The sequence below is a fragment of the Filobasidium floriforme genome (assembly GCF_021052385.1).
Source record: "Filobasidium floriforme strain CBS 6241 chromosome Unknown HD553scaffold_29, whole genome shotgun sequence".
NCBI lineage: Eukaryota > Fungi > Basidiomycota > Tremellomycetes > Filobasidiales > Filobasidiaceae > Filobasidium > Filobasidium floriforme.
This window is the reverse complement of record NW_025763650.1, coordinates 363,285-382,311: the sequence shown is the minus strand read 5'-3', so window position 1 is coordinate 382,311 and position 19,027 is coordinate 363,285. Positions and strand designations below refer to the sequence as shown.

Sequence of the window (19,027 nt, the reverse complement as noted above, 5' to 3'; positions counted from 1 at the left end):
TAGTGCTAGCGTGCTAGTCTACGTATAACCACCCCCCCCCCCCCCCCCTGCCAAACAACCACCCTTTGGCTCTAATCCTTCGTCGCCTGCACCTCGGCGTTGGCCTGCTGAACCTCCTCGACCCGCTCAGCCGCCATCTCCGAGGCCAAGACGCTCGAGACGCTCGATTTGCCCGTGACAACGGTCTGGACGACTTCGAGGACCTTGTTGCTGTGTGTGTGTCGTTCATCGAGGTTGCAGAAAGGTTGCAGAAGGTGTCGAGGGTGAGAGCCGAGGTCGATACCGTTCGGAAATCGAGGTCAAGACAGATTCAAATTCAGGGGTTCCCAAAGTGTGTTTCAAGGTAGATAAAGTATCCAAACCAGCGTTCACACAAAGAAGAGCGATAAACGTATCAGCGGCCGATATCTCGGCTTGGTAGATACCACAAAATCCGCAAGTAATGAGGGGACTCACAAATCCCGGAAAGACACGTGCGGGATATCCTTCTCCTTGCCTGTGTTTCGCCCGGCCGTATCGAGACGAGATTATCAGCAACTCGATCATCCCATGTTTTACGATCGCCTCTCTTCCCCTCTGTTCTCCTCCCCTGCCCTCTGCTCTCCGGACCCGACCCTGAAACTCCCGGATGTCCGACCAGAGCGGTGTGTCATGCCAGAGAGAGAAAGAGGGGGGGGAGCAGAGCGGCGGAGAGGTGATAGTATAGGAAAACCCAGGTGTCGAAACTCACAATAGGTAGCCAAGTCCGAATCCCCATTCGCCATCTCTTTCACGAACAACAAGTCCGCATGGGCCGCCGCCGACATGTCTACAACCGATCAATATACGCGGACACCAGTCCAGTCAGCTAGTCTTGATCCCGAAGAAAAAGAAGAAGAGAAGATGAAGAAAAACATTCGGCGTACCCGAAACGCCGTCCCCGCAAAAGAACAAGGTGGGCTTGTGCGCCAAGTCCCGGTAAGGCAAGATCGCCTTGGACTTGTCGTGCCCGTATCCACTATCAAGTCCAGCCGCGACAGACAAAACAAAAGCCAAATGACAGGATCAGGCTCCGATCCCAGTCTTCAAGAAGCGCCTATCGACGCGCGGCTCACCTCTCGGGGTGTCGGTAGACGATCTCCCAAGTCTTGCCCTCCTTGCCCTCGTCGGTAAACTCGACGTCATTGGCGATAATGTTGATCGACGAGGCTTCTTCGGCCGAGATCAGGTTGGTCAGTACGGCCCGGATGATCGGGGCCATGCCGCTGGCAGGTCCGCACGAAAAGGGTACAAACAGGTAAGCGGCGTGTCGCGTTGAGGTCGTGCGTGCCGACCGGGGAGACGTTACGCACGACGAGACGATGATGACCGGCACGCCGTTCTCACGACACCACCTGAAAAAGGTCTTGAAACCGGGGTCGAGGACGATGTCTGCAGAGCGAGAGCATGGCTTCAATTTCGATCGGAGGCGAATTACCCCAGCTGGATACTCACTTTGTCGCAGGATCTCCTGACACTCGGCAAAGCTGTGGCCGTTGGCGACCACGCTCTGGAGCATCTCGGCGAACGAGTCTCTGTGGGTCGATCCGGAATTATTGCAGAATCAAGTTGTCCATGAGCAGTACGTGAGGGTAGCGACGGCGAGGATGACATAGATACGTTTAGCCGAGTTTTGCAGCGTGCATGGGTGTATGAACAACCTGATGTCAGCCTGCAGCCCTGCCGATCTCGCGCTTTCCGCGAATGTCAATCTGCGGCCTTTATCTCGAGCCCGGGGTGCAACGTCACCACAGCAGTTCCCCAGAGGTCTCACATGCCCCGCCGCCAACGCCCCTTCCCCGATTTCCGTTGCACTCGGAACACCTTAGACGAAGGGAAAAAGCAAAAAGAAGGCCAAAGCGACACTGACCTAAACGTCGTCTTGCCGCTCAAGACGTCCTTGTTCATCTCCCGCCTAGCAGTCAGCGGTCGCCATTGTTCATGGTGGAGATGTTCGAGTGCGAGTTCAGGTGTCACGGTGGATTTTCCAGATGTCGAGGGAGATGATGTAGTCGGTAAGCAAAGATAAGTGAGGATATCGCATGTTCAGCTTCGAATCCCTATTTGCTACGGTACTTGAGTCGGAAAAAGGTAGGAATGGGACAGTGGGGATATGTCGAAGACTAGGAAAAGGATGAACGGCCGGTGGAGACTGACCTCTTCTCATAGCCCATCCCTGAGCGTTTCAACCAAAGTCACGCACAACAGCCCAAAGCGAGTCGTCGGAGTCCGAGACAAAATCCAGCCGGAGACAAGATCCGTATCAGGTGAGTAGCGAGCCGGCGCAGAGCAGAAAAGAAAGGAACAACGCAAAATCATGATATTCGGGTAAGCTCGCGTTCCCGATCAACAGACCCCTCGTGTTCCTCTTGCTGCTCCAATCATCCTCTCCGCGACAGTCCATGTTTTGGACAGCCCAGACTGTCACACAGACCCGATTCTTCTCTAATGGTCTCAGCGACGCTCTCGTGACCCAAATAAAAAAACTCGCCCGACCCATTCTCCTTCCTCCCTCCGGATCCGCCTTTTCGTAACCGTCTCGAACTTTCCCCACGACATATCCTCCGCCTTGGCCGACCACTACGATATGCCGGCCTCTTCTCTCGACCTATCTCAGGTTCATCCTCATCTCTCGGTGGAAAAGATCGTCCAGCTTGTGATCACCAGAACCTCGACGCCCCACCTCCGTCCATCCTCCTTGAACTGTTTCGGTTGATCGCCCCGGTTCATCTCGTCCCCATGCCACGCCATCCCATTCCTCCCCGATCCGGCCAAGGTCCAGACTAGGAACCCCATCCCGCACCCTCGTCTCGAAAAACAACACGAAAAGAAAGAAAAAAAGGGAGGAGAAATCAGAGGAGAACAGAGCTACTATGCTCACCGAGATTATCCGTCAAGACTGTTCGTCCACAAAACAAAAGACCACAAAGGCCAGCAGGGGTCGGTCAGCGTCAAGAACGTGTGCACCGGGTCGACAGCGCGAAGAGAGCGACGAGATCGTGATCGTGATCGAGATCGTCGTTGGAATTGAGATTTCGATAGAGGTAGGTAGGTATGTATAGGCATGTTCACGAAGAAAGAAGTCGGACTTACAATCATTACTATCCTTCGTGGTGATCGTGCCGTCCTACAGTATAGCATCATCCCGGTTCCCCCATATATATATCCCCGTTTTCATCACCATCACCACGCCCGACATCATATTTCCATATGAACGGGATCGTATCCGTGATCGTATCCGTACCCAGGACCAGGACCATGATTACCAGGGCAGAAAGCGAACACGCCGGGATAAACGCCGACACGAGGTCCGTATGTAGGTATGGGTAAATTTAGATTTTGTACGACCGAGGTAGAGTTAAAAAAACGAGGTGTCCGAGATGGGATCCCAGCAAAATATCGCAACATATAGGGAGAGGTGCAAGAGCAAGACAAGACAACGATACGTGATAATACGATGAACGATATAATATCAGCTTCATTTTTCGATGATCAACTCAATCTCGATCTAGAGAGCAAGCTCCGACTCGGCCCGATCGTATCGTATCCTTTTCGAAGTCTCGGATTCACCGTCTCCCCGACGCACGACGCACGACGCACGATCCACCTCCACCTGACACGCCGCATACCGGCTCCACCATCACTCTCCTCCTATGCATCCTAGCGAGACTGCTCGTTACTCATTGCTTTGCGTTTGCAATTGCGTTTACGTTGCATTTCGCAAGGATCGACTTCGATCGATCCGTAGACTGAAACCCCCCGTCCTTTGATCGTCCATCTCAGTCCTCCTCTTCTTCTTCTCAGCCTCCCACACAACACCCATCACTCAATCGCAGGCGAAAAAAGAAAAACGCAAAAAACACCACGGCCGACTCACCCAGTCGGAGAGGACGACGAACGGGGCGTCCTTATAAAGCTCTGGGTACGGGAGGACTGGCATCCTTTTCTGGCTTCCTTGTTTTTACTTTGATCGGGGTGTTTTGGGTGGTTTTGGTTTTGGTTGGGGCTGGGGAGGGGGGGACGACGTATGTAGGTATCCCGATGATCGATGATGTGTAAAGAGCGTTATGTCGATAGGTTTGCCTCAAGAAATCAAGAGATCGAGTTGCAAAGTCGAATTGTCAAGAGATCCAAGAGAGCAAGAGATCAAGAGGCAAGAGGTCAAAGGATCAAAGGACGGATGGTATGGGTGACGAAACGCAAACGAACGGTTGGGCTGATTAGGTAATCATCATTTCCATGCCCCAAGGCCCTAAATACATATTCGTTTTCTCACCACCCAGCCGGTTCGGAACTTGTTCTTTTCCAGCTTCCACCCAGATCGACCGAGGGGAAGGGTGGAAGCAGATAAGCGAGCCCCCGTGGGCTTACGAGAAACATGCCGTGATCCTTGTACGCCGGGCCTAAAAATAACCAGATCTCATTGGCTGCTGTACGATAAACCACGCGGGATCAATCTACCCCCCCCCCCCCATCAATCAATCGATGATCGGGAGTAATTTATCGATCGCTTCGACGTTTGATTCGACGCAAGAGAAGGGCGAGGACGTCGTTATCTCGAACGAATAGGCGTCCCCGTTCGGCCGGATTACTATAGTTTCCGGGCGAAAGTTGCGGAGGGGCGAGTTGGAAGGTCGCAAAGATTCTTCTTGCTTCTTCTTGATTCGGGCGAGGGCGAGGTTTGCCAAGGAAGGGACGAGAAATACCATATACCATCACCCGATCACCCTATCCTATTCGTCTTGCATCTTATACTCTTTCACTCGGGCCACGATCGAGTGTCAACCAGTGGCCAGTGGCTCGTCGACGTACCACCTCATAAGCTAAGCCTACGAAGATAAAACAGCCCACCTCGGATCCCTCGCAACATCGCCCTTCCGAACAACAGCAAGAGGAATCTCGATTAAGAAAACGTACATTACAGGAGTCAAGGAATAACATACTTATCCGAGGAAAATAAAATTCGAGATCGACCTTACTTTGCTTTTCTCTCTGGGTCAAGTAAACCGGCCTTGTCTCTTTCGGACAACTCGGATCTCTCTCCTCTAAACAATCGCACCTTGAAACTCGAATCCTCGAAACCTCGAAACCTCTTAGAGAAACTTGCATAAAAAACCAAGATGGTCAATATCACCTACGGCCTCATCTCCTCCTCCTCAAACGCCGCCTCTGATGCCACGATCAACCCATATGGGACGGATATGATCGTCCTCCAGGACGACGACTCCACCTTGGCACCGTTCGACGCTGGGGATATAGGGTGGATCTTGACGTGTACGGCGCTTGTTTGGTTGATGATGTGAGTTATCTGTTCATGCGTGCTTGGTCCTGTTCCATTGTGTTGTGTTCTGTTTCGTCTCGTATTGCGAGGAAAGTAAGCCGGGCCGGGATCGAGGTTGATGATTTTTCCTTTTTTGTTTTCTTTTTCTTTCACCTGCGTTTACTTACATCCACGTCAAACTTGGATGACAAAAGTCCCGGACTGGGGTACCTCTACTCGGGCCTCGTCAGACGTAAGAACGCCCTCAGCTTGTTATTCCTGTGTATCGTGGCGTTGGCAATCACTTCGTTTCAATGGTAAGTCCCCGTTTGCGCGTCTTATACCCCGATTATCTCGTGCAATCACAATCTCGAGCCATCCGACCAAGATCAAGCCAAGCACAGGAGAGAGCAAGAGAGAGCTGACGACCATGATCATCTTGTCTTTGATTGACTTTACGCGCAACAATAGGTGGTTCTGGGGCTACAGCCTAGTCTACTCGGAGACCGGCGGCGTGTTCCTCGGGAACCTGGATAATTTCTGTTTCATGGGCGTCTTGGGGAGGGCGGTGCCGGAGACGAACAACAAGTTGCCCGAAATCGTCAGTGTCTCCTGTTTCCCCTTGCGAACGAGTAACACATCCAATTCGAAGAAAAAGAGGCTGACCATCGTTTGCCTCTCATCACGTTCGTTTCACACTGTGCTCGCTACGCTCGCTCGCAGGTCTTTGCCACCTACCAAATGATGTTCGCCTGTCTCGTCCCCGCCATCGTCCTCGGTGCCGCATGCGAACGATCCCGAGTCTTGCCCGCCATGGTCTGGGTGTTTTGCTGGACGACGCTCGTCTACGACCCCCTGGCACACTGGATCTGGAGTTCGAACGGTTGGGCGTTCAAGTGGGGGGTTTACGATTGTGAGTGGAGTGCCCCGGCGCAGTCCGTGGTTTCGTTTGGTTTTTGATCACATTTGGCGCTGATCATTTCCGGTGTGTTGGCGTGTTGAATCGGTAGACGCCGGTGGGATCCCCGTCGAGATCGCTTCTGGGATCGGTGGACTCGCCTACTCGTATTTCATCGGCAAGCGACGTGGCTACGGGACCGAACGCATCCTCTACAAACCCCACAACGTCGGTCACGTCATCCTCGGCACAGTGCTCCTCTGGGTCGGCTGGCTCGGGTTCAACGCCGGTAGCACGTTCGCCGCCAACTTGAAGGCCGCCATGGCAGCGTTCAACACCAACCTCGCCGGGTCCGTCGGAGGGATCGTCTGGATGATCCTCGATTTCAGGTTGGAGAGGAAATGGAGCGTCGTCGGGTTCTGTACCGGAGCCATCGCTGGACTGGTCGCCATCACCCCGGCTGCTGGGTTCGTCGGCACCCCCGCTGCGGCGCTCATCGGTCTCGTCGCCGGAGCTTGTTCCAACTTGGCCACCCGACTCAAGGTCTCGATGAGGGTCGATGATCCGTGAGTAGCAACGAGTCTTTACGTAAAGCAACTTTGAGCCGCACGAGATTGACCGCATCTTTTCCACTCTCCAGCATGGACGTCTTTGCCGTGCACGCCTTGGCTGGTGCGATCGGCACCTTCATGACCGGACTCTTCGCTCAGGCTTCGGTCGCCGCCAACGACGGCTACGCCGTGGTCGAAGGAGGTTGGCTCGACCGCAATTTCGCTCAGCTTTACAAGCAGATCGCTTGGATCGCCGTCGGTACCGGCTGGACGTTCGTCGTCACCTACATCATCATGTTCCTCATCAACCTCGTCCCCGGCTTGCATTTCCGTGCCGACGACGAGGCTCAGGTGGTCGGAATGGACGAGGTCGAGCACGACGAATTCGTCGCCGACTATGCCTGGTTCCACAGGGACATCGAGGACAGCTGGCACGCTCGCGCCGTGATGGCCCAGAACCAGAGGGGCAGCGAAGAGGAGAAGTCGAGCACGGGACCTGGAAGCGGGGCGGTCACTACCGGCGTACATCCCGTACCGGACGAGGAGGACCGCAGGGGCAGGCCTGTCGACCCGAAGGAGATGCAGAAGCGGGGTCGAGGCGAGGGAGGCGTGCACGAGGACGACATGGAGATGGCCGAGCTGGACCAGGCCGAGGAACAGCGGATGAGGCGATGAGACGGGAGTGGCACGAGGGTTTGCGGTGGGATGCAACGCAGACAGAAAAGCGAGGAGAGCAAAAGAAGGGGACGACCTCCAGAAGAGATCTCGGAACTCTCGCCTCCATACACCCCTCAACGCGAAACCGGCCCAGGGTTTTTCGCTTGAGCACGAGCCGATCGAGGACTGAAACATTCTGAGCGAGGCGGGGACGTGATGTTGGCTTAGGGTACACCGAGGCGTCGATGGAACACCACAAAACAAGTGCCTCCGCCCATGTACCCGTGCAAGCGCCGCGTATCGAAAAGAAAAAGAAATATAGCACATTAGGCTTTTTAGGATTGTACGCGATAGATGGCTCTTCGCTTTGTTATGGCACTCAGTTGTTTTTCCCTCTCTCATTCAACCCCTCCGGTTGCAGTATATATTGTACTCGATGATCATGCGTGTTCATGCATGCGAATTGGACTCCATACCGAGGTTCCCGCTTTGCGCCTCTTCCTGAAATTCTCGAAAGGTCGTCTCCCGCCAGGACTCACGGTCCGAACGATATTGATCACGCGTTTCATCGTCCGAAGCACCATAGACGCTTGTTGCATCTCGCCATCCAGGTCCCGACCGTTGTGACGGTAGCATACAGGGAACGCATGACTGCTATCTGTCTCTTCATCTGGTCCGTGACAAGAGACATCCGAACGACGTCGCTTTCTATCATGATGCCAAATGCACCGCCAAGGGGTGTGAAGGAGAATCAGAGAGAAGGGTAAACCTATCTTGACCTTGTCCCATGCCTGGTTGTCTGCCGGATAGGCTTGGATCGTCATGATGATGCCGACGGAAACCTTGGCAACAGCCAAAATTCAAATGAAGGAAAAACCGACTTCCCTGTACACTATCTCCGCCCCTAATACAGCATCTTCCTCAGCATGAGGGTTTGAATTGGTCGGCAAGACCGTATGAGAATACCAAATCAGAAAAATAATCATTCGGGAGGATTTCAAGACTAGGTTAGACAAGAGACCAACCAATGGAATCTGTTTGGGGCTGGACTGATCCATTGTCTGAACTTTATCTAATGTCCTGACTGACTGCGGCAAAGGTTTCAACTTTGGCCAGGGAAGGCTCGGCAGGTATCACTGCCCTGACTGTCGTCACGGGGCCTAGAGGAGCAAGCGCAACCAATAACGTTCCAACAAGAACACGGGAGAAAAATCCAGTGAGAACACTAGAGTGCAGAAACTCATTCCCGCCGTCGAACTCCACCCGGCCCTGAAGATCGCTTCGACTTGTGATCCCTTAAAAGCAGGCCTGCCATTTCCCGCTGCAATTGAAGCAGGCCCGAAATCGAAGCCACTGAAAGTACCTTGAAATTGCGGTTGTGACAGGAGTCTCGCCCATCGAGTGTAATCGCGTTGCAAGAAAGATCTTTTTTATCACTCGCCATGTCTTGTTTTCTTCGATACAGTCTTTTATCTGATTGCTCTCACACCACGATGAACCAATATCCCACGCCCACGCAGCCCAGCCCGTACCTTGCCCTCCCATACCATGCTGCCTACTGCATAGATGATTCAGCCCGGGCCGTGTCGCTCTTCTTCTTTTGGATGACGAAAAGAAGAGCCTCGATCCGTTCGCCAAATTCGGCCAGCGCGTTCCTTCGATACCCATCCCCACATCCCGTGTCCTGCTCCGTGCATCCAGGTGCCTTATCAACCGTCCCATTCGGGCCCTGACCGTCTTCCCCCACCAACTCCAGGTACGCATCCAACACCTAGGGCATCACGCCCAACCCCCCACTCCCCCTCGGTCCGAATCCGACGCTCCCGATCTTCCACCCGATCAAACCCGTCGTGATCAGCCCGACCGTGTTCAAGGTCGACGAGGCCGAGTGGAGCTTGGTGAATCGGCTGTTGAGCGTTTGCATCTCCTTTGAAGGGTTTCGCTATAGGTCGGAGCGGGTTGGGTTGGGTTGGGTTGGGTTGGGTTGGGTTGGGTTGGGTGTTGGGGTTGTTTCGAATTGTGTGTTGGATGGGGTTGTTTTTGGAAGTGAAAGGTTGAATGGCGAATATTCAGAAGGGCGATTCGAAAGGTTTGGTCGATGTCGAATTTCGAAAGAGTATCGCCAACCCGAGAAAAGACGTAAAAGCCGGTATGACATGCAGTAGTGTGCGACATGGACCGGAAAGCAGGATGAATCGAAAAGATCCAGATGAGACAAGAGCGAATTGAGAGTAGGTAGGAGTGGACCGGAGGACGAAGAAAGAATGAGAATGAGAGGATAATATGACAAGACGATCAGTTCAAATTCGATCTCGATCGTCGAGCGTTATATCCCCCCTAAGGACGACCAATCCAAAAAGTCCCAATCCCAGTCCAATCCGATGCAGGATTATCACATCACACTCTCGACTCACCGAATCTGAACTCTTCCCCTCAATCCTCTCCAACCGATGCCTCTCGAACATAACCTCACTCGCCTTCGGAGTCACAACCAACCCATTCACCGCATGCACCAACCCAGTTACAACACTCAACCCAGCAGTACTTCCCCAAAACTCTCTCCCGTTCAACGCCATGAGGGTCTGGAAAGGGGAGTGTTTGAAAGAAGTGAGAAGCGCAGGGCGGAGTTTCAGGTCCAGGGTGAGGAGACCGAGGGAGAGGAAGGTAGAGTAGGCGAAGAAGATTGGGAATTGGCGTGATTGGAGGTTGCCGAATACTTGTCGAGGGACTGTGTCAGATGGGAGGATGGGACGAAAGATGTCACATTATATCACATTACATAACAGTGAGCTATGTACCGTTATGATTATGGCTCGAAGAAGGGGAAAATAGAGGAGCGTGGTGAGACTGGGACTTACGGGTCTTGAAAGCGATGATCCCGCCGATGAACGAGTTCCAGATCTACCATTCCCCGCCGAGGCGATAACAGCACAACCGACCGATCTTAGCTTCTATGTTTTCACTCCCGAGTAGCAACCCTCCAATCTTCCTCCGGACGGTCTACCTCTCAGGAAAGATAACGATCCGGAACTCACGTTGGCTCCAAAGAGAGCTCCCCATCCGAGGACGTACCCGGCTCTGAGGGTGCTTGGCAAGTGGGCCCAGGCGTTGACGGATCGGAGGGTGGAAGTGACGATGCCCATGGTATCCAAGAGACTATGTTTGTGTGCTGTAAGTTGATGTGGCTATAGGTGTGATGGGAGATGAAGGTGTTGTCGACTTGTACAAGGACGAGTAATTACGACCAAAGGTCGATCGATCGGGAACGATGACGCGCGCTTCCAACATCGGATGGGTGGCAAACATACGAGTATGGATGGCGGAGGCGATAGACCTATGGATCGTGTGTCCTCTCTTGTCGTCTCCTAGAAACTCGCTGCTCAGTCTTCCCAGAAGTACGACTATCGGCTCGGTCAGTTTCATCTAGGGTTAACCCCTCCAGCGACTGTGCCGGGGCGCGACGACTTGTATATGTCAATCTCGAGACCTTCACTTGCTCTCCCTGTCGCCTGCCTTCTCGCTCTCCTCCTGGCTCATCCTGTCGTCATCAAAAAGCTGTCCAAAGTCCATGGTATCCATGATGTTCACTGGGTACTGGATTTTGTCGCCATATATCTGTATCTTGAAGCGTGAGACCTGTGGCACAAGGCAAGGCTAGCTGTATAGCTATGTAACTGTACAATGAGCGAAAAAGCGATTGACCAGCACTCAATGGGAGAGTCTGAGCACAGCCTACAGTAGTGCATGCGGTCAGATGACCCCTAGGGTGAATCCGACCCATCCCACTATACAGTATCGCCCACAAGACTAATGGATCTCTCTGGCGTTCTATACAGCGAGCTTATGAAGATGTTCAGGATCACATGCAATGAACAGAAGTCGGTGTCAGAGCACGGAGCGAAGAAAGCGAAGATGCGAGTATTTGTTCTGCCAAAAGCTATGAGAATCGCCCCTATTCTTTCGGATTCTGAGGTGAAACCGCAGAGAGGTCTCTCGCTAGCACATCTCACCTTCGCCGCAGCGCTCTACTTAGCCGGCTGGCTCGACGACAACTTCAAGCTCATCAGGGACCTAGTTTCTCTTTCAGACGAGGAACAGCTGTAGCCGGCCTCAACTGAAAGACGACCTCTTTACAGCCTATCAAGACTGTTACCCAGTCCTTCCCTGGCCTGGGGCTGAGACTGGAGGGTATATCATGTCTTCCATGCCTTCTCTTGTCTCTGGGGACATGTGGCATGAAGCAAGTCTAGCTGTATAGCTATGTATCTGTACAATGAGCATATTGTTATTTCGGCTTTACAAACAGTCAAACGAGCGATCGATCGGTAAGGTTACAGGCATATCCATTGGGCGAACTCGATTTCAGACCAGATTCATTCACGATCCTTCTGTTCAAATTTCAAGGGGGACTTATTGAATCGCTCCTGTGTGTCTCCTCAGAGGCACGGTAGAGTTGACGCACAGGAGGTTAGGAGACCAGCGACGCGTAGGTACCCATAGATTGGACCAATCCTCGGTACATCTCGACCGCGGTGGATACCCGTTTCTCATCGAATTGGCTCCCCTACAGTACAGTATGGTTCAATAACGGATGAAAGGGTGATTCAGCGATTGAGCCTGCTTCGAAGGATGAGGAGGGGACTTGACTCACGTCTCGGTGACATTGTTCTAGGATCGTCTTGACCTCTTGAGCGTCGTTGCGGAACTGAGAAACGGAAATACGGTGTGATAGGATCCGCAGACTCAGCCCGCGTGATGCGCCGATCTACTGTAGGTCGAGATCCCCAACGGTACATGTACGGTAGATGAAAGAGGGATAAGGTAAGGTACGGATACTGTACTCACCGCCTTCCAAACGTCTGACAGGATCATCAAATGATCCCCGATAGTCTCCATATCGACCGACGCTCGTTCGACGATCGGTCTAAGTTCTTTGAGGGAGGCGAGTTGCGCTTCGAGGTCCAAGAGCTGGCGTTTCTTTTCTGCCAAGCTGTCCGCCAGGTCTGTTTTTGGACATCATCACCGAAAACGTCAGTGTCGAACTTCACGGGGGTAGAGTGATGAAGAGATGGACGTGGTCTCTTACTGTTAGCTTTGATCCGGGCGGTCAAGGCGGTGATCCCAGAGATCGCGATCGTCAACGCCGCCAACTGAGATAAAAATGTCGAATGATGAATCAGAAACTCAGATGCTCTCTGCAAGCTGATGTTACTAATCTTTGGCTTACCACTAGCAAGGCGATACCCACAGGAGCGAACGCCGCGGATACAGCAGCGACAGAGGTAGCTCCTGCCAGAATGGCTGCACCCGAGACGGTGGCCCCGCCCACGATAGCGGTGGCCCCGCCCACGATAGCACCCCCGACGGTGACACCTCCTCCGAGGAACCAGAGGGCTCCTTTGGTCTATCGTCTCATTGAAAGGTGGGTTCAGTGCTTGCTTCTTTGACAACTTTCGGACTGCTGAGTACGTCGTACTGACCATGCTGCGCCAGTACGCGAGCTTGTTCTCGAGATCGACAATGTCCTTTTTGACCTCTTTGATGGCGTTCAGTGTGGCCGTCTCTTCGTTATCCATCGAGTCCAAGAGGTTGGATCGGAACGTCACAACTCGATCTCTGATGCCCAAGAAACGTTCCTTGTAATCCTTGGCATTGGCGATCTTGTTGTCGATCAGCTAGATTTGGGAACATTTGCCGGGTTCAGAGTGAAACGACGTCAATCATCGCCGATACAGTGATGTGGAGCTGGGTTCTCCGCTACGGTTTCAGATCCCAAACTCACCTTCAGGAACGCGTCGATATCTCCGATTTTGGATTCGTGAGAGGCCTCACTATCAGCAGCGCTTTCCAAGACATCGTCCAGGTACACTGATCGGATGAAAGGTTATAGGTAACGGCAGGAATCGTTAACAGCAGAATGATGCGAGGGAACCGGTGGCGGACATAACCCTGGCAAGCTACTAACGCTGGGCATGGGTTCTGGTCGCAATAGCATCTTCCTGCGTCTCGTCGATCAAGATCTTGTAGTCCTATATTTACCAGGACCAGGAAGTCAGCACCGAATTTTTACACGGTGGAATCAACGAAGACAAAGGCGTACCTGATAGATCTTCTGCCAGACGGGGAATCGTGGCCCGCCGTCTTTGACCACGTTGTCGATCTTGACTAGACTCTGAGAGACGTTCTCGAACGATTTCTTCAGGATCTTGACGGTAGAGGCGAGGTCGTTGGACTGTTTCACCAGGACCGAAGCGCTTTGCTCTTTCAGAACCTTTGCGAGAGCCGCGCGAGCGCCTTCTGGATCGGCTTGAAAGGCCGCTTTGACGGCGGTGCCGATTTCGGTGTAAGGTGGAGGAGCGTCGTTCATGATATTTGTACGGAGAGATCGATGATGAATAGCAATCTGATGAGACTTGGTGTTGATGATGGAATAGAGGTGGAGTAGCCCAAAAGCTATCAGAAGGGTCGAGCAGAACTCTCCCTATATATCTGAAGCGAAAGCTTTGGCGTGCGCGTTCACCAGTGCACCTGGTTGATAGGTCACCCGATCAACCTTGGATTGACAAACCTCGCCACATGACCTAGAACAGAGCTCGACAGGTCAGCAGACGAACGTGAACAATATGAGGGACGAACTCGGGGTACATACCGAAGTCTCAGGCGCTGTAAACCATAAACTCGAACCGAAACTCTCTCCGAGTAAGCACTACTCAGGTACAGGAGTCATCGGAGTGTGTGGGGCTGAGATGGCGCTAGCTGACTGTTTCCGGCTAGAACGAGGTCCACTCTTTATGACTGTAGGTTTCATGTCATGTCAAACTGAAGCGGAACTGATCGCAAGCCTACAGTAGCCCCCGAGCTCCGTGTCAGGCCAACTATCCTGAACACTGTCTGTGGCCAACTAATTGTTTCGAGCTCAAAGATGGTCATGTGTCCAAATCACGAGTTGAGCGAGAGGTGAATCAGCCCAGAGATCCGAGTCGCGCCTACACCGAAACATATCGTGACGAGTGATTCGCTGTGGCAAGCGTTCCGCTTGAACGTAAACGAACTTGTATTGACCGACTCAGTCGACATATGGCATGCTTCAAGCAAGGAAGAGATTGTTGTCCCCACAGCAGCGAAGCGACAGAGATTCTGGAAACATATCGAGATCATATCGCTTGTCTTTCATGGTAGTCTGCGCTTAAGTAATACAAATGGTCTGAGACGCCGGAACGGTGGCGTTGCAAGATAGTCTACAGATCGACTCTCATGACGAAACCGGTTAGAGCCTGATTGATGGGCTCGTAGAGTTCCTGGGTGGCAACAAGATCGCGTACAGCGTCTTGCATGGACTTAGCATCAGCAGAGTCCGGAGATTCGAGGAATTGTTCCCAGACCTCGACGGTGCTTCGAATCTGACGGATATCTCTCATCAGTCTACCCGGTCACTATCGTTTGCAGGGCCTCGACTCACCGCGTCTTGGAAAGCGCCCAGCTGCGTCATCTTCGGCGCGACGTCCGAAAAGTCGCTCTGAATCTGCTTGACCGTTTCGACGTGCGCCGCCAGTTGCTGAGCACGGGTCACGGCAGCAGTCTTCTTGCTTTTCAGGGCTTGGACCTTCTTCCTCTGGATCGCGATATGCTGCAAGAGCTCTATTCCGGACAGAGCATCGATCAATCAGCAAACTCTGCAACGTCAGGGTTGCCATGCTCACCGGTCTGCTCATCCAGCTTGGTGAAAAGCTCCGGTACGAGACCGTACTTGGTCATTTCCCTCTTCTATTCCAGGAAGTCAAGGGGTATTATATTCAGCGAGATTTTGCAAACTTTTTGCATTACGCTTCAGCGAGATTAAACCTACCAGAGCTTTCTCGAAACCGAAGGGCACCACTGCCAGCAGCAGTAAAAAACATTCGAGGGCAGCCCGGAGCGCCTGGTGCGACTGAGATTCTGATCGCAACAAAGCTTCGATCTAGCGAACCAGATTCAGCTGTCGCGTGCCTTCCAGGGGACAAGACGCAATACCAAGCCTACCTTCTTCTTTAGTCTGTGAACGTGCGCAAAGCTGGGTGAACTCGCGCGAACAGCGGAAAAACGCGCTATCTAGCATAGACGTACTGGACGAGTTCTTCCTGAAGATCGTTGAGTTTGTCAAGCGCATCCATGTAATCGCTCTTGACTTGATCCTCTTTGACCATGTCCGTCATCAGCTCGGTCATCACGGATTCTAGTTTGTTGAACAGGTCCACGGTGTCCTTCCGAGTCCAGTCAGCCGAGGACGCAGGGGTCACAGACTGAATCCGACGATACCAAGATAAGCAGGGTTCCAGCCAGCGAAATTGTTGAGTGCTCACAGTATAGAAATCCTTCGACGACTCGATCTTATCGTCAATCGACGCGGTGGAGTCTTTCGCGTCGGCAACAACAGTCTGGACGAAACCTGTGTCCACCTCGGCGCTCATCAGGATTCGATCCTCAGTCTCATGATTCAGACGTACTCTGGTACACAGGACCTCGGGCGTTGTTCGCAGATTTCTGGCAGAAATCGATGAAGTCGAGGTATTTCTGATTCGGCGTGATTTTCAGTACGAGTCCGCCTGTCAGCGGACCTCAAAACTCACCTTGTATCCTACTTGCAGGGAGCCGGCTTCGATAGGGTAGCTGGATTGCATGTTTGTGATTGCGTCCTTCCAAGCTTGCTTGACGGAGAAGACGGCATCACTGAACGCCTCGAGTTCGAGCGCAAAGTCTTTCTCGGCGACAGGTTCAGATATGTTGTTGTGCGCAAGAGACATCTTCAACAAGTGATACAGGAGCTGCTGATGTACTTCGTTGCTAGGCCCCGAGTTCTTCTCCGAAGTTCGTGAAAATATATATATCCATCGCAGGCTTATCGATTCTTGGCTGCACATGACCATTCGACAAATGGTTTCATCAGGTGATCCCTTCGAGAAGCCTTGTACTAGGGCAGAGGGGACAGTGTTTAAGTTTCGGCTGATTGTTGAACGTTAAATCATGGGCTCAGGCACTCCAGTCATACAAGAGCGCCAATGGGCTCGCCCGAGCTAAATTTGAACCCGTCGAATAGAGTTTCAACAAGTTTCAGACTTGAACATCGAAGGTCACCGCAAGGTCGCGAGCGGAGATATCGATCCACAAGGGTCCTCAATGACAAGCAGAAATGATCATTCCTAGTCATCTTCATCAGGTTCAGGGCTCTGATCTTGAAGTATCCCTGAGGTCCCAGGATGGAGAGTGTTTTGCGTCCGGCGCGAGTTATCATATTCAAACGTCATCATATTTCGTTTGGTAGTGTTGACTCCGACGTGAGTCATTTGCCTACAAGGGGCCTCGATGACAAGCGGATCACATCTGCATCGAGAGTGTCACATGATGTATACCAGAACGACAGCGAGTCACATGTACAATCTCTGGCTGAGAGCACAGACCCGCCCGTACTTAAGCAATGTGGAATCGTGCAAAGGTCTTCAAAAACCGTTCACTCGATACACATATCATCAATACTTAGCTACCTCGCCCTCTAACTCCCGCATCTAGAACTGAAACATGTCCGGAATGAACGAAACTGTCCTCCCTCCAGTCTATGTAGGAGCGTTAGGCTCGGTAGATTGGAGCGCGACCAAGGACTCGGATCCCGTCATTGCAGTCATCAAGGACATCGGCGATGACGAAAAGGGTCGCGCCCTCACGACCTTGATGGATGATGCGAAGAACAAGAAACTCATGCAAGAACACATTAGCAAATTGGCAGAAGAGACTCTCACTGTCAGGCAAGCTTTTCAGGACATCGCTAATCTGCTCATCGAGTTCGACTCGAAGCAATACAGCGACGGGAACGGAAACAAGATAGCTTCTCAACACGATGGATGGAAGCAGCTGGCGGACGTAAGAACGGCCTTGAACACAGGTTCTATAAGGTAGACATATTACTAATCACGTCGTTCCGCCTGCAGCGTTACGATGCTCTCCTAGACCACTCCCGAGACGACGCGCTCGCCATCAGAGCGCTTTGCATCTGTAAGATCACATTGTCCGGGTGATTGTTGTGGCTTCTAATCTTCCGGTCGCAACAGCTTATACCCAACAGATTCTACCCTACTTGAGGGACGAAGTCTTGCGCCGAGATGACCTCGTCAAGGATCTTGCCGCTTTCATGGAAGTGAGTTTTCGATGATGGTGACCGTGTTGAGGTGTGCCGATGACTGGTATTCATTTCTACGATATGATAACCTCGCGGACGACAGGATACTGCCGATGCGCAAGCCAAAGCCAAGCTGGATACCACCGCCTGGTCTACACTCAGGGACAACGTCAAGACCGCCCAGACGACCATCGGGGAAGCTTTCAAGAGTGCAGCCGACAGCGCGAACACTATCAGATTGAAAGCCGAGATTCAAGACCTCGAGGACAAGATCAAGGAAGCACAGGCATTTGTGAGTTTATCTTCAGGTTAGAGGCCAGGATTGATATTGATTACTGCGTCTCGAAGATCAATCGCGCCATGATCGCCGGGGTGGCAGGTCTGGGAATGACGATTTTCGGAGCTGTCCTCTGCTGTTTCTGTCCGCCAGCAATCGGTCTCTTTGCCGTGAGTCTAATGAAGATGCTTGAAAGATTAGATACTGGATCGCTGAGGACTGAAATGCTCGTCTCTGTCTGATAATAGGGTGGAGTCCTCACTATGGTCGGATCGGCGGCGGCATACTCGATCAAGCAGTCTGAACTCGGACGTAAGCGAGCTGCGGTATCTGGTTTCGAAATGCTCCTGGGGGAAACCCGATTAACTTCCACCTGGAATTTGACAGGACTACAAAGCAACCTGACTGAAAAACGAAAGGAATTGACAGACTCCCAAGCGGCAGATAAAGCCGACTTGGCCGACCTTCGAGCGAAGCTTGGAGGTCATGCGGGTAGTTTCGAGTCGATCATCGAGCAATTGGGTGCGTTGGCAAACTTTTGGCAGTCCGTAAGTCGCCGCGCATGTTCAGGGTAGCTTGGCTGGTGGAGATCTCAGCATTCTTTGACAACAGGTTCAAGGCGATCTAGGATCCGCTCTGAGTTTCTTGAAGACCATCCCCGGGTCGACCGGTTCTGACACGGTGAGTCGATAGGAACAATCCAAAGAGACTATCGCGCGCCGCTTACATCCACATGCGAACGTGTGCATCTATGTTAGAGCGTCAAGCGCAAGATCAGTAACAAGCTCGCAGGATCAGTATACATAGTCCTTGGCGAAGTTTTAGGCGTGTACTGTACCCAGGTCGCCATCCTTAAGGATCAGGAGAACAACAAATAGTCAGCGATAATATGTATGGTACGGTGTCGGATCAGGGGCAAACATACCGGACTGACTGGAGGCTGATCATACAGCACCTACAGCTTGTAGCAGGAACGGACGCCCTGTGGTTCTCTCTCTTGCTTGATATGTAGAATAAGATAGTCGGAATCATTTGTACGAGTACGATCTTCCCCCTCTCGCTTCCGCGATACAGATTATATCGATCAGTTTGCAAGTACCCGAGACCAGGCTACAGTATGATGGTCAAAAGCTCCCAGCTCTGAGAGAGAAGACGCAAAACAAGAAAACCTGCTTTTGACGACTGTTTGTAAAGCCGAAATAACAATATGATGATAACA

At 52.3% G+C, this 19,027-nt stretch overlaps 6 protein-coding genes across 6 annotated transcripts; 2 read left to right on the top strand and 4 right to left on the bottom strand.

Annotated features, from left to right (window-relative positions):
• Nucleotides 1-31: 31 nt before the first annotated feature.
• Nucleotides 32-4,212, bottom strand: HD553DRAFT_320273 (HAD-like domain-containing protein). Its single transcript, XM_046181124.1, has 12 exons — nucleotides 3,896-4,212; nucleotides 3,112-3,145; nucleotides 2,900-2,917; nucleotides 2,176-2,194; nucleotides 1,889-1,933; nucleotides 1,474-1,553; nucleotides 1,332-1,410; nucleotides 1,095-1,244; nucleotides 906-997; nucleotides 731-808; nucleotides 457-496; nucleotides 32-210 (listed from the first exon to the last, which is right to left on the bottom strand). The coding sequence occupies exons 1-12, from the start codon at nucleotides 3,956-3,958 to the stop codon at nucleotides 72-74; spliced, it is 837 nt and encodes a 278-aa protein (XP_046032746.1). The 5' UTR covers nucleotides 3,959-4,212; the 3' UTR covers nucleotides 32-71.
• Nucleotides 4,213-4,693: 481 nt separating this feature from the next.
• Nucleotides 4,694-7,859, top strand: HD553DRAFT_320272 (putative ammonium transporter MEP1). The gene is made up of 6 exons (XM_046181123.1): nucleotides 4,694-5,317; nucleotides 5,494-5,595; nucleotides 5,750-5,879; nucleotides 6,002-6,191; nucleotides 6,289-6,742; nucleotides 6,817-7,859. Exons 1-6 carry the CDS (start codon nucleotides 5,139-5,141, stop codon nucleotides 7,400-7,402), a joined length of 1,641 nt encoding a protein of 546 aa, XP_046032745.1. The 5' UTR covers nucleotides 4,694-5,138; the 3' UTR covers nucleotides 7,403-7,859.
• A 949-nt stretch (nucleotides 7,860-8,808) lies between these two features.
• On the bottom strand, nucleotides 8,809-10,660 carry HD553DRAFT_320268 (uncharacterized protein). The gene is made up of 4 exons (XM_046181122.1): nucleotides 10,420-10,660; nucleotides 10,243-10,285; nucleotides 9,799-10,112; nucleotides 8,809-9,326 (listed from the first exon to the last, which is right to left on the bottom strand). Exons 1-4 carry the CDS (start codon nucleotides 10,525-10,527, stop codon nucleotides 9,156-9,158), a joined length of 636 nt encoding a protein of 211 aa, XP_046032744.1. The 5' UTR covers nucleotides 10,528-10,660; the 3' UTR covers nucleotides 8,809-9,155.
• Nucleotides 10,661-11,852: 1,192 nt separating this feature from the next.
• Nucleotides 11,853-13,751, bottom strand: HD553DRAFT_346398 (uncharacterized protein; the record flags this gene model as incomplete). The annotated part of the gene is made up of 9 exons (XM_046183192.1): nucleotides 11,853-11,948; nucleotides 12,036-12,089; nucleotides 12,230-12,387; nucleotides 12,471-12,534; nucleotides 12,612-12,788; nucleotides 12,865-13,059; nucleotides 13,167-13,252; nucleotides 13,350-13,413; nucleotides 13,485-13,751. The coding sequence occupies 9 exons, from the start codon at nucleotides 13,749-13,751 to the stop codon at nucleotides 11,853-11,855; spliced, it is 1,161 nt and encodes a 386-aa protein (XP_046032743.1).
• Nucleotides 13,752-14,622: 871 nt separating this feature from the next.
• On the bottom strand, nucleotides 14,623-16,164 carry HD553DRAFT_346397 (uncharacterized protein; the record flags this gene model as incomplete). The annotated part of the gene is made up of 9 exons (XM_046183191.1): nucleotides 14,623-14,784; nucleotides 14,844-15,022; nucleotides 15,085-15,148; nucleotides 15,231-15,341; nucleotides 15,404-15,416; nucleotides 15,488-15,663; nucleotides 15,724-15,809; nucleotides 15,868-15,934; nucleotides 15,991-16,164. The coding sequence occupies 9 exons, from the start codon at nucleotides 16,162-16,164 to the stop codon at nucleotides 14,623-14,625; spliced, it is 1,032 nt and encodes a 343-aa protein (XP_046032742.1).
• Nucleotides 16,165-16,841: 677 nt separating this feature from the next.
• Nucleotides 16,842-18,894, top strand: HD553DRAFT_152566 (uncharacterized protein). Its single transcript, XM_046176757.1, has 10 exons — nucleotides 16,842-17,275; nucleotides 17,344-17,407; nucleotides 17,464-17,549; nucleotides 17,635-17,823; nucleotides 17,880-17,978; nucleotides 18,057-18,120; nucleotides 18,196-18,356; nucleotides 18,421-18,489; nucleotides 18,567-18,704; nucleotides 18,770-18,894. Exons 1-9 carry the CDS (start codon nucleotides 16,937-16,939, stop codon nucleotides 18,684-18,686), a joined length of 1,191 nt encoding a protein of 396 aa, XP_046032741.1. The 5' UTR covers nucleotides 16,842-16,936; the 3' UTR covers nucleotides 18,687-18,704; nucleotides 18,770-18,894.
• Nucleotides 18,895-19,027: the final 133 nt, after the last annotated feature.